Raw genomic sequence first — 13,736 nt, forward strand, 5'->3', positions numbered from 1 at the left:
CTAGTGTCTGTCTATGAATATGTGAGTGGCTTTACACCTGGTCTGAGCAGAGAGAGAGAGAGAGAGAGAGAGAGAGAGAGAGAGAGAGGAGGGGCGGGTTAGACTGTCCATTGTATTCTCTGTAATCAGTGCTCCTCCCCCTCTCTCTCTCTCTCTCTCTCTCTCTCTCTCTCTCTCTCTCTCTCTCTCTCTCTCTCTCTCTCTCTCTCTCTCTCTTCTGAGTCTGAAGTTGCTCAGTGGATGTCAGACTCATCACACAAAGTCAGTCGAACAGTTAGTTGGACACTGTTTCATTTGGAGATTTCATATTGTTCTTTGAGTGGCCATTGCGGTGGGTGTTTTGTGGCTGTGTCAGTCTGTACGGCTGTCTGTACGTCTGTGTGTTTGTGTGTGTGTCTTTGGCCATGTTTGTGTGACTATGAGGAGGGAGTATAGCTGTTGTCGATGGATCAGGACTCACTGCTGCCACTGCTTCAATGGAACAGGTGAGAACGGACAGAGAGACGGGTTGGACTAAAGAGAGAGAGGTAAGACCAGAGAGAGAGATAGGTGAGACCATAGAGAGAGACAGGTGAGATTAGAGAGGGAGACAGGGAGTCTAGAGAGAGACAGGTGAGAGGGAGATAGGTGAGGCTAGAGAGAGAGAGCCAGGTGAGTCTAGATAACTGTGTCAGTGTTTCAGTAACTCTTGTGGTTGAATGCCCTTCTGGTAAGTCCTTTGGACAGCGCGTCAGCTGGATAAATGCAGTGTGATGCGTCTCTATGGGAACCCACTGCACACTCAGGAACCTTAAGAATGTGTGAGGAGTGACCCACCTTCGCTCTACACACCCTCACAACCCAGTCTTGGCTGTTGGAGGACAGGTGCGTTTGTGTGTGTGTGTGTGTGTGTGTGTGTGTGTGTGTGTGTGTGTGTGTGTGTGTGTGTGTGTGTGTGTGTGTGTGTGTGTGTGTGTGTGTGTGTGTGTGTGTGTGTGTGTGTGTGTAAATACATTTGAATTGCTGTGGAATGAAGAGAAGAACAGGTTTGTAAAGATGACCTTTCTGATATTACAAAAAGACAGAGAGAGAAAGAGACAGGTGAGACTATAGAGAGAGACATGGGAGGAGAGAGTAAGACAGGTGAAGGTCAACTTTTGCAAAGACCAAACTACCCTAAATATATTTTTTATCATCACATGACTCGCATGTTTTCGTGTGTGTGTGTGTGTGTGTGTGTGTGTGTGTGTGTGTGTGTGTGTGTGTGTGTGTGTGTGTGTGTGTGTGTGTGTGTGTGTGTGTGTGTGTGTGTGTGTGTGTGTGTGTGTGTGTGTAAATACATTTGAAGGGCTGTGGAATGAAGACAAGAACAGGTTTGTAGCAAACGACATTCTTTATATGAGAGAGAGAGAGAGAGAGAGAGAGAGAGAGAGAGAGAGAGAGAGAGAGAGAGAGAGTGAGTCAGACTGAGTACTTGTAGCAGTATGCTGCTGGATTGCCAAGTCGTGGTTCCTCTCATTCCCTCGCATACAGATGGGTGTGTGTGTTGTGGTCATAGAGAGAAAAAGGAGTGTCTGGCCTGTTAATGTCTAACTTTCCTTATTCAACTGTGTGTTGCTTCTGGATCACTAAGCTGTCTAGAAATGCACCTGGGTTCATCTGTTTCTACGTACTTGACGTTCTTTTCTGCAGGCCGTACTGAGAAGGTAAACCTTAAGCCTCCATCACCAGTGAAACATCATCAGTGAAACACCCAGTTCAAGACGTCTTTAATGTCACCCCCCCAACTGTTTACTGATACAGTTGCATACACATGCAACTGGACACTGTTGGGCCCTGGGAGCCATGCTCAGTGGAGGAGGAGGTGTTTACCTTGGTGGTTAGGATGAGGAGGAGTTGTTAACTTCTTGGTTAGGGTGCTGAGTTGTTACCTTAGTGGTAAGGGTGCTGAGGTGTTACCTTAGGTGTTAGGGTGCTGGAGGAGGTGTTTCATTAGTGGTTAGAGTGAGGAGGTGTTACCTTAGTGGTTAGGGTGCTGGAGAAGGTGTTACCTTAGTGGTTAGGGTGCTGAGGTGTTGCCTTAGTGGTTAGGGTGCTGGAGAAGGTGTTACCATAGTGGTTAGGGTGCTGGAGAAGGTGTTACCTTAGTGGTTAGGGTGAGGAGGTGAAACCTTAGTGGTTAGGGTGCTGGAGAAGGTGTTACCATAGTGGTTAGGGTGCTGGAGAAGGTGTTACCATAGTGGTTAGGGTGCTGAGGTGTTGCCTTAGTGGTTAGGGTGGGGAGGTGCTACCTTAGTGGTAAGGATGCGGAGGAGGTTTTACCTTAGTGGTTAGGGTGCTGAGGTGTTACCTTAGTGGTTAGGGTGAGGAGGTGAAACCTTCGTGGTTAGGGTGCTGGAGAAGGTGTTACCATAGTGGTTAGGGTGCTGGAGAAGGTGTTACCTTAGTGGTTAGGGTGCTGAGGTGTTGCCTTAGTGGTTAGGGTGGGGAGGTGTTACCTTAGTGGTAAGGATGCGGAGGAGGTTTTACCTTAGTGGTTAGTGTGCTGAGGTGTTACCTTAGTGGTTAGGGTGAGGAGGTGAAACCTTAGTGGTTAGGGTGCTGGAGAAGGTGTTACCATAGTGGTTAGGGTGCTGAGGTGTTACCTTAGTGGTTAGGGTGAGGACATTTTACCTTAGTGGGGTGTTTTTGTGTATATATATGCTGATTATTTTGCATTCAAATATTTCCTTTATCTCTCTTCTCTTCAATAGAACTATTCATACCAGCAGTCTGTGTGTCTGTGTGTGTGTGTGTGTGTGTGTGTGTGTGTGTGTGTGTGTGTGTGTGTGTGTGTGTGTGTGTGTGTGTGTGTGTGTGTGTGTGTGTGTCTGTGTGTGTGTGTGTGTGCGCCACCTGGGCCACAGGAGGGAGGGAGGGAGAGAGAGAGAGAGAGAGAGAGAGAGAGAGAGAGAGAGAGAGAGAGAGAGAGAGAGAGAGAGAGAGAGAGAGAGAGAGAGAGAGAGAGAGAGAGAGAGAGAGAGAGAGAGAGAGAGAGAGAGAGAGAGAGAGAGAGAGAGAGAGAGAGAGAGAGAGAGAGCTCCCAGTGTCCACCAGTAATGTGTGTGTCTGAGTGTTGGTCATGTGGTAGCAGGGTGGTTCATCAGCAATAGAAACACACAGCTGGAGGCATGGTGTGTGTTTATCGAGAGTGTGTGTGTGTGTGCGTTTTTGTGTGTGTGTGACAGAGATCCCAGACAGTAGTCAGCTCCCCCTCCTGCAGGTTAGATATTAACAGGAGATGAAACACAATGTATTCCTCACGTCATGGTAGCGGTTAAAGGTCAACCACACATCATTGGCGAGCAGTTGACCACACTGGTCATGACTGTGTGTCTCCCCTGGTGGGGGACAGGCATGTAGGTCCTCATACTGCCTCCAGGGGTTCAAAATTACTTGCTAAAAAACGACAATTGGGTGTATCAACCAGGTTCCTCCTCCTGGCTCCCCTTTAGTCCCTTTCCATGTTTCAGAATGCGGCCTCAGTGTTCACGTGTGAACATGTGGGTTCCAGTGAGTCAGCTGAGCCCCAGCAAAGCAAGAGGACTTTGCATGGCCCTCTGGATGCTATAAACACTGGGTGTAGCATTATCATTGGTACACACTCAGTACGTTTACATGCACAGCCTAATCTGATTAAATTTGTTGGCGCCAATTTGATATTTATATTAGCAAATTAATTGAAATTAATTATTAATATAACAATGATGAAATAATTATAATATTTAAGTTCATGAAATATGGTTTACAGTATTTCTCAGTCGCTTTGGTACATTTCTCCGATCAGAATTGAAATTCTCAAAACTACCAGTTCAATCTTCACATCATTGTGTCACTTGTGCACATCAAAAAAGCATTTTCTCATTTATTTGAACAAGTTGCAAATGCTTTGGTACATTCATGCAGATGATTATGTACAACTCTCTGCTCTTTCCTACATTATCAATTGCTTATGTCATGTTGATCAAAGTGTATTGTAATGGGTCTCTATTGAATAGTCTCACCCCCACAACATTTAGGCATTAGGTCAATGCAAAATAGTTGAACAAGTTGTCATAATATGTCAAGCATATTTCTATACATTTCCATTCAGATTTTTTTCTAAATCTGTCCTGAATTGGTAAATTGCTACCATGTGAATCTTGACCCTCTCTAATAAAGGGAAATGTGTGAAGTGTTAGATCAATCAACGATCAACCAGTTTACTGAAATAGCTCAAAAGTGCATCGCCTGAACCATGAACTGGCAAGTATATATATAGCTGGAGCACAACACGATGTTTCATTGTCTGACAATGGAAGGACAAGGAATTGAACAGGGTCAACAGCCAGAGAGAAGAAGAAGAGGAAGAGGAGTGAGGCTGCGTGAGAATGAGAATTTGTGGCCCAACAGACAGGAACGTAAGGAGGTGTAGGGAAAACTGCACTGTAATTCCTACAGCAATGCATGTACAGTTTACCCTAAGGAGATTTTCCTATGTTCACATTTCTAGCAATGACATGGTCTGTCAACAAATTACAGTACAAACAGTCAAAGCGTAAATGTGAATCTTGTCCAGTCCCTTGCAATCCATCTCCCACATACACTAAGGTGTAACTTACAATTTACAATAATTGTCTTCAGAACTTCAGCCATAGTTTACATCAGAACATCCCTCAAGAGTACACTGTTATATTGACAACATGACTAAGCAATTTGACTGTCTTATCCGCACACAATGACACAAGGACTTGTCATTGTGATGGCACTGACATGTTCATTGACACAGATATTTACTTTTGAGAAACAAACTAAGGATTTTGAGCAAGAGACTGGCTTTTGCATGAAATCCATGGTGTTTTGCTATTTGTACGAATTGTTTTGAGATATGCACTTACTGTTTTGCAAATTTCAATTCTGATTTGAGAAATGTACCAAAGCGACTGAGAAATACTGTAATAGTATGCTGAATTATGGTTTACAATTACGTAATTCTGTGTGATAACTGATTGAATGCCATGTCTGGCCAATTGGGCGTGACGTCTGACGTTCTGATATATGGATGGGTTACCTATGACCAGGTGGAGCGGAAGTGGCAAACAATTTTTCAACCGCGCGAATGCGATAAGGATATCTTCTTTGTACTTTTAGTCAGAAGGGAACAAATAAATCGATCTATAATTCAAGACGCGCGTTGTCCGGATTTATCCGCTCTCCCGCTGAAAAGCTGCAACTACATTAAATTGAAAAAACGGTTCAATCTGGACTTCAGTCAAAGCCAAAGTTCCTTTCCCCAAATTCCTTCTCAACCATGGCCGAGATAACCCCATTACGAGTCTATACTTGTTGTGGAGAGTCTGAGAACTCTATATCCCCGTCAGTTCGGCCGCGGGGCAATGAATGAATAAAGATCGTAAACACGTCGGAAGACCAACATTCAGAAAAACATGTACCGTATTGGTCCGAATATGAGACGGTCTTTTTTCCCCTCGAAATAGGTCTGAAAAAGTTGGGTCGTCTTATATTCGGGGTCTAGGATTCAGAGCGCAGTTTCTCTTCTTCGCCTCTCCCTTTAAATGTCAATACACATTCGCGGCCGCAGGTTGCGCCAGAAATTGGTTCCGGGAAGAAGTAGTCCAGCGTCCTTAACAACCAGACCGTTACCGGTGTTTAAAGACAGGCTGACCATTAGAGACAAGTGGCTCAAAAGTGGGTCAGGTCAATCAACAACATCGGAGGAGCTATGATGCCAATTTTAAAATAATGGTCGTCAATAAGGCAGAGTCAAGTAACAACTGCCAAGCTGCCAAGAAGTTTGGGGTCACGGAGAGTAACGTAAGAAGATGGCGAGCACCAAAATAACGTCTCAAAGACGTCAACAGTCAGCGCAAATCCTACCGTGGTCCTCAAAGTGGCCGTTTCAGTGAGGTTGACCGGAGAGTTTTTGAATACGTCAGAGAAAACGCGCTTTGGGCGGAGCCGGTGGAAGCGGAGCAGCTGGGGAGCGATGACAGCGAGAGCAAACTCAGCGGGGCAGAGGACGTGTGTGAGCGATAGAGAGAGATCGGAGGAGAAGTTTGGTGAATTTTAGTTAAGTTAAATATGTGGCCTGTATTTTTCTATGATATTTAAAAATGTTCCCAATGTTGCTTGATTATTGCTTGATATTAATTTTGAATCATACTGTACATATTTTGCCTTGAAAGTGCCGTGGCCTTTACTGGCATTATTATTATTGTCATTAATATAACAAGTGTTTAAATCACTGTTCTTTGTTCTGCAAATCTGGTCTGCAAATCTTTTTTTCTAAATGTTTGTGTTGAAAAACGGGGGGTCGTCTTATAATCAGGGTCGTCTTATATTCGGACCAATACGGTACTTTAAATTCATCCTTGGGTGAAATCAAAGCGCATTGTGAACTGAATGCATGTTGATGATGATACACTTCTTATAGGGGGTAACTACATTGGCACGACACCAGCTTCCTCCATCTTCTGCGCCACCTTTTTAAATTATACGCTGTTTCTCTTTTTCCGACGGTGACAACAACACGACTACCATCTCCGTATACTTCCGGCTCACGGGGCCCTGGAAAAGATCTTGTGGAATACGCGAAATCCAATTCCAATTAGATTTACCAATTAATGCGACAATCAATCTAATAATCTAGCGGTCGTAATCCGACTATGAGAAACCCGATTCGATTCGATTTTAATCTGATTGAGGTGAATACATGCATTTTAATAATCCAATCATATTCGGACTAAACCAATGATTTGATTTTCTTGAGTGTCGCACTGACTGGGTGTAGTATTAGCAGCCTTAGTACACACTGTGTGTAGATGTAGGATATAGTGTGTATTATTCTGTGTGTATAACATAGTGTCATAAATTGTTTGCTGTATAAAATAAAATGTATATTGTGTGTAGTATATTCCGTATACTTTGTAGTATATTGTGTGTAGTATCTAGTGTGTAGTTTACTGTGTGAATTATATAATGTGTTGTATATTGTGTGTAAAGGGCCATTGAGAGAGCTTGAATTTGAAAGTTTTAAAACACAACTGTGTGTGTGTGTGTGTGTGTGTGTGTGTGTGTGTGTGTGTGTGTGTGTGTGCTTATTCAATGACAAGCGAGAGAGAGAGAGCGGGAGATGAATCAGCTCTTTGATAAGAAGAACACTGACACTAGTATTCTCCTTTCACACACACCTCCCCAAACACACTCATACACACACCTCCCCAAGCACAAACGCACACCCACACCTCCCCCAAACACACACCCACACACAACTCCCCCAAAGACACACGCACACACCCAACTCCCCCAAACACACACGCACACAGACCTCCCCCAAAAAAACACACACACACTGCTCCCCAAAACACACACTCATACACACACTTCCCCCAAACACAAATACACTCACACCTCCCCAAACACAAATGCACACACACACCTCCCCAAACACACAAGCACGCACACACACACCTCCCCAAAAACACAAGCACACACACACACATACCTCCCCCAAACACACACGCACACACACACCAATTCCAAACACACACGCACACACACCTCCCCCAAGCACACACGCACACTCCCCAAAACACACACACACACACACACACACACACACACACACACACACACACACACACACACACACACACACACACACACACACTTACCGCCCCCCATGTTCATGATATAATTGAGGATAGTTGATGGCCTAGGTCATACTTTCCTTATCTTTGAGTCGTAAACTGTTGTTTACTTCTATTAGCAAACACTGTAATCTGAAGCAGCGATCAGTGAGTTCAGAGACCATGTGGGAAGGTAGAGAGAAGGAGCAACAGGACTGTGGACCCGGGGCGGTCTCTGAGCCTGATCTCTGATCCCTGAGGCTGATCCCTGAGCCTGATCCCTGATCCCTGAGCCTGATCCCCGAGCCTGGTCTCTGAGCCTGATCCCTGAGCCTGATCCCTGAGCCTGATCCCTGAGCCTGGTCCCTGAACCTGATCCCTGAGCCTGATCCCTGAGCCTTATCTCTGAGCCTGCCTGGTCCCTGAGCCTGACCCTGAGCCTGATCCCTGAGCCTGATCCCTGATCCTGATCCCTGAGCCTGATCCCTGAGCCTGATCCCTGAGCCTGATCCCTGAGCCTGATCCCTGAGCCTGATCCCTGAGCCTGATCCCTGAGCCTGATCCCTGAGCCTGATCCCTGATCCTGATCCCTGAGCCTGATCCCTGATCCTGATCCATGAGCCTGATCCCTGAGCCTTATCCCTGAGCCTGATCCCTGAGCCTGATCCCTGAGCCTGATCCCTGAGCCTGATCCTGATCCATGAGCCTGATCCCTGAGCCTGATCCCTGAGCCTGATCCTGATCCATGAGCCTGATCCCTGAGCCTGATCCCTGAGCCTGATCCCTGAGCCTGGTCTCTGTTCATGGTTCTTACGTGTCTCTTGTGTGTTTCAGAGAACTATGTGGTGAGCGGTTCAGAGGCGAAGAGCGACTCGGTGGCCCACCTTCAGGCCAGCCAGAGCTCCCTGCCGGTGCCCTCTCCGGGGCCCAAGCGCTCGGCCAACACTCTGAGGAAGTGGCTGAGCAGCCCGGTGCGGCGCCTAAGCCAGGGCAGCACTGTCAAGAAGCCCGCCAGCAGCAAGAACAAGAATACCTGTACGTACCCCACCGTAGACTGTATCTACGGCGCTCCTCTGCACCGTCATCCTATTTATCCGGCCGGTTGTGATTGATTGGTCTATCTCGTACCGTGCAGAAATCTTTTTATTAATCTTCAGAACAAATGAAAAATTAGCTTGACATATTGGCCTGGTCCCAAGGATAGTGTGTACCCTGAATAATCACTGGTATCCATACACCCTTTATAAACCGATATACCCTGAAAATATCAATACCCTCTGTTATCAATACCCCCCTGTTCCTCAAACTGTTATTTACCCTAAACTATCCTGGTTATACTTTGAATATACCATGAATTTTCCCTGAATGTACCTTGAATGTACCCATGCACCACTATAACAACATGTTATGTATCAGAATATACCTATGTGTGATGATTGGTTATTTTGCTTGACTGACAGCTCGGGAGGAGGGCAGGAAGAGCATCGACCTGGGTCAAGCTGATCTCGCCCACCAGGATGAGGTCACAGAAGAGGTAATCAATCACACCCTCGGTGCGCTAATAGCCCTAGCATTAAGAGCTAGGTCTATTGGTAATGCTAATAGCAGCTGTTTATAGCTGGTACTATTAGCAACCCTAGCTGCTGCTGCAAGCTACCCTAGCGGATGGTGCTAGCAGCCCTACCGGATGGTGCTAGCAGCCCAAGTTGCTGCTGCTAACAGCCCTAGCTGCTATTACTAGCAGCCCTAGCAGATGCTACTAGCAGCCATAGCGTTCGGTGCTAGCAGACCTAGCTGCAGCCCTAGCGGATGGTGCTAGCAGCCCTAGCTGCTGGTGCTAGCAGCCCCTCTCTTGTGTCTCCAGAGAGCAGACCGGAAGGAGGGCACTCTGGTCAAGTCCTCCTCTGGGATGCAGAGCGGCGGAGAGGAGGAGCAGGATGAGGAGACTCACACACCGCTGCCCCCGCCCATGAAGATCATCAACGACCCAACCACCCAGGACGACAAGGTAGGAGGATCAGAGGGGGAGCGGGAGGGTTTGTTATCAGTGGAAGTGGTCACCCGAGCCTCTTCTTAACATGATAGTTGTCCTTCTGACAGGGTTATGAGGGCTGCATGACACCTCAACTCTCAACTGGTACCATCAACCTCATTGGTCAGCTTAGTAGAACTCTGGAAACACAAATCCTGGAACAATGATGTCCCTTCATTCTGATTTAAATAAATTACTGATTACTGATTAACCAGAGAGAGGGAATCCAGGTCTGTGTTGGCAATCTAATATCTCTGCATGCCCTGTTAGCTCTGTTTTAACTCTTAGCTAGCGCATCTGAAAGTTATAACGTAGCTCTGTAGAGGATGCATGTGATTGGCTGCTTCCAGCACAGCTTTGGTTGTGTTTGCCGCTTGGGCTGTGATTGGCTTTAACCCAACAGCTTTTCTTCTCTCTTTCTTCCAATCACTTCATAATCTTAATGGTTGATTCCCCACTATCCCCTCTCTCCTCTCTGCAACTCTTTGCCCTCCTCTCTTCTCCCCTTCCCTCTCCTCCGCTCTCCTCCTCTCTCCTCTCCACTCCCCCCCCCCCCCTTCTCCTCCTCTCCTCTCCTCTCCTCTCCTCTCCTCTCCTCCCCCCTCCTCTCCTCCTCCCCCATCTCCTACCTCAGTCTGCTGCATTGCGTACCTCCATGCAGGCTCCAGCTGATGTCCCCAGTGCCTCAGAGCTGGTTAGCACCATAGAGAAGCTGGTTAGGTCTAAGATGGTGAGTTCAGGGCATGGCCGCAGACCTTCTCTTCCTGGATTTTCTCATCAGCCTTGGAGATGACATGTACTCCGGACTGTTGGAAGTTGTAGAGCATGTAAATATTTACATTAAGTAAATGTGTAGGTACATACACTCAGTATTGTTTAGGTGTGTTGAATTGTGTGTATGTAGGCATGTGTGTGTAAATCATATGTGTGGTGTACATGTTCAAATAAACTTATTTGGAGGAGAAATCCAGTATGTGTGAGTATGTTGCATGTTTATGTGTGTGTAAATGTTGTATTGTATCGAGTTGTGTTTTGCCCAGATGTCGTGGTGTGTTGTAGCAGGCAAATATATGATAATACTGTATATATTAAATCTACCTGATCTAAGGCACCTGTATGTGGTCTCAGTCATCCTGGTCCTGTATGTGGTCTCAGTCCTCATAGTCCTGTATGTGGTCTCAGTCCTCATAGTCCTGTATGTGGTCTCAGTCATCCTGGTCCTGTATGTGGTCTCAGTCATCCTGGTCCTGTATGTGGTCTCAGTCCTCATAGTCCTGTATGTGGTCTCAGTCCTCATAGTCCTGTATGTGGTCTCAGTCCTCATAGTCCTGTATGTGGTCTCAGTCATCCTGGTCCTGTATGTGGTCTCAGTCCTCCTGGTCCTGTATGTGGTCTCATTCCTCATAGTCCTGTATGTGGTCTCAGTCCTCATAGTCCTGTATGTGGTCTCAGTCATCCTGGTCCTGTATGTGGTCTCAGTCCTCCTGGTCCTGTATGTGGTCTCAGTCCTCATAGTCCTGTATGTGGTCTCAGTCCTCATAGTCCTGTATGTGGTCTCAGTCCTCATAGTACTGTATGTGGTCTCAGTCCTCCTGGCCCTGTATGTGGTCTCAGTCCTCCTGGTCCTGTATGTGGTCTCAGTCCTCATAGTCCTGTATGTGGTCTCAGTCCTCATAGTACTGTATGTGGTCTCAGTCCTCCTGGCCCTGTATGTGGTCTCAGTCCTCCTGGTCCTGTATGTGGTCTCAGTCCTCATAGTCCTGTATGTGGTCTCAGTCCTTTTGGTCCTGTATGTGGTCTCAGCCATCCTGTTCCTGTATGTGGTCTCAGTCCTCCTGGTCCTGTATCTAGTGTCAGTCCTCCTGGTCCTGTATCTAGTCTCAGTCCTCCTGGTCCTGTATGTAATCTCAGTCCTCCTGGACCTCCCCTGTTCCTCAGAGTCTGGACCCAGGCTCGTACCCGGGTTTCTGCTCCCACGACCCCCCGGACCAGAGCCTCCCGGTCCCCAGGAACCTGGAGGAGGAGCAGCGGGCCAGGGCCCTCAGAGGACGCATGTTAGTACTACTGTGATACTACTAGTACTACTAGTACTACTAGTACTACTACATACTGTCATACTCCTAGTACTACTACATACTGTCATACTCCTAGTACTACCACATACTGTCATACAACTAGTACTACCACATACTGTAATACTCCTAGTACTACCACATACTGTCATACTACTAGTACTAATACATACGTCATACTCCTAGTACTACTACATAGTGTCATACTCGTCCTAGTACTCCTCCTTGTACTACTAATACTACTGTTATACTCCTACTACTACTAATACATACTGTCATACTCATATTACTACTACATAGTGTCATACTCCTAGTACTACTACATACTGTTATACTCCTAGTACCACTACATATTTTTATAATCCTAGTACTACTACATACTGTTATACGGTATACTCCTCCAATTACTCATAATACTACTGTGATATTCCTAGTACTGCTACATACTACTGTTATACTTCTAGTACTTCTAAATACTGTTATGCTCCTAATACTACTACCTACTGTTATACTCCTAGTACTACTACATACTGTCATACTCCTAGTACTATTACATAATGTGATACAGCTAGGACCACCATATCCTGGTATGTGGTGTTTAACGATCAAAAGGAACTCCTGTCTTCCCCTGGTCTGAAGGTTTGTTCTTAACGAGCTGATCCAGACAGAGAAGGACTATGTCAAGGACCTGGGGATCGTGGTGGAGGTGAGTGGAGAGACACGCTGTAGGGTGAGGCTGGGCTAACCTCTTTAGCTCTGGATGACCCCTTGACCTATGTGTGTTGGCCTCAGGGCTTTATGAAGACCATGGAAGAGACCGTCGTCCCGGAAGACATGAAAGGGAAGGACAAGATGGTCTTCGGGAACATCCACCAGATCTACGACTGGCACAGAGAGTGAGTCCATACCTGTCCTCAGGTCCACATGTCCTCAGGTCCACATCTGTCCTCAGGTCCACATCTGTCCTCAGGTCCACATGTCCTCAGTTCCACATGTCCCCAGGTCCACATGTCCCCAGCTCCAGACCTGCCCTCAGGTCCACTTTTACTGAGGTCCAGACCTGTCCTCAGGTCCACATCAGTCCTCAGGTCTACATGTCCTCAGGTCCACATCTGTCCTCAGGTCCACATGTCCTCAGGTCCATATATTTACTCTGGTCCACATGTCCTCAGGTCCACATCTCCCCAGGTCCAGATGTCCCCAGGTACAGACCTGTCCCCAGGTCCACATCTGTCCTCAGGTCCACATGTCCTCAGGTCCAGATCTGTCCTCAGGTCCACATGTTCTCAGGTCCAGATCGGTCCTCAGGTCCAGGCCTGTCCTTAAGGTCCAGAGCTGTCCTCAAGTCCAGATCTGGACGCCCCTTGACCTGGGAGGTATTATTATAAAGAGAATTGGGAATTGTGGATTATGGACTGAATGGGACCAACTGGGAATGAGGGTTAGGAGGGACCAGCCAGAGCAAGCTTGAGGACTGGATAAATGGTGACACACTGCAGAAGAAGAGACATCGTCACAGCAAGCTGGCGAAGAACGAAGAGCTTCCCTTTAATGCTGCATCAGGAGAAAAGGGCGGGCATGGTTGTTCAAAAGGACTGACTCAAAGCGAATGTCCAATCAAAATGTTTTGGACTCCGCTGGTGAAATACGCCGTGATCCAACAAGGGTCTTGAACATCTGGTGAGGGATCTGAACCTCATACAGACTGAACTATTGCTATGACCGAGCCAACCTCGGACTCAACAGCAAATCACTTCTGTAGGTTGAGCTGACCGAGCCGACCTCAGACTCTTCATTCAGCCTATCAAATCTGTACGATGAGCTCATCGAACCAACATCAGACTCTTAAGCCAATCACGTCTGTTGGATGGAGCCACATGACGGCATGATAGGTAAATGCGGGAAGGCTTAGTCAGAGTATCTCTAAACATCTTCTGTGAGGACAGACTGACCGACCCTCGGCCCCTACACTATTCTGTGGCCAAT

At 46.8% G+C, this 13,736-nt stretch overlaps 1 protein-coding gene and 1 long non-coding RNA gene across 9 annotated transcripts in view; both read left to right on the top strand.

Annotated features, from left to right (window-relative positions):
• Positions 1–13,736, top strand: part of kalrna (kalirin RhoGEF kinase a) — a 186,035-nt gene that overhangs the window by 152,660 nt on the left and 19,639 nt on the right. For 5 of the 6 annotated variants that reach the window (XM_060074643.1, XM_060074645.1, XM_060074644.1 and 2 more), the window contains 7 exons: positions 8,481–8,681; positions 9,107–9,180; positions 9,511–9,654; positions 10,313–10,408; positions 11,617–11,732; positions 12,390–12,456; positions 12,543–12,646. In XM_060074643.1, coding sequence (XP_059930626.1) covers positions 8,481–8,681; positions 9,107–9,180; positions 9,511–9,654; positions 10,313–10,408; positions 11,617–11,732; positions 12,390–12,456; positions 12,543–12,646 — 802 coding nt within the window. The remainder of the gene's footprint in view (positions 1–8,480; positions 8,682–9,106; positions 9,181–9,510; positions 9,655–10,312; positions 10,409–11,616; positions 11,733–12,389; positions 12,457–12,542; positions 12,647–13,736) is intronic. The other variant, XM_060074646.1, reaches the window with a different exon arrangement.
• LOC132474159 (uncharacterized) lies at positions 1,032–2,862 on the top strand. Of its 3 annotated transcripts, none has more exons than XR_009529595.1 (3): positions 1,032–2,051; positions 2,116–2,442; positions 2,502–2,862. It is a non-coding gene; the product is annotated as an uncharacterized LOC132474159 (long non-coding RNA). The 3 variants fall into 3 exon arrangements; XR_009529596.1 differs by having other exon boundaries at positions 2,116–2,350; positions 2,415–2,862; XR_009529597.1 differs by having other exon boundaries at positions 2,116–2,263; positions 2,295–2,862.

Source organism: Gadus macrocephalus, chromosome 16 (assembly GCF_031168955.1).
Source record: "Gadus macrocephalus chromosome 16, ASM3116895v1".
NCBI classification, from domain to species: Eukaryota; Metazoa; Chordata; class Actinopteri; order Gadiformes; family Gadidae; genus Gadus; species Gadus macrocephalus.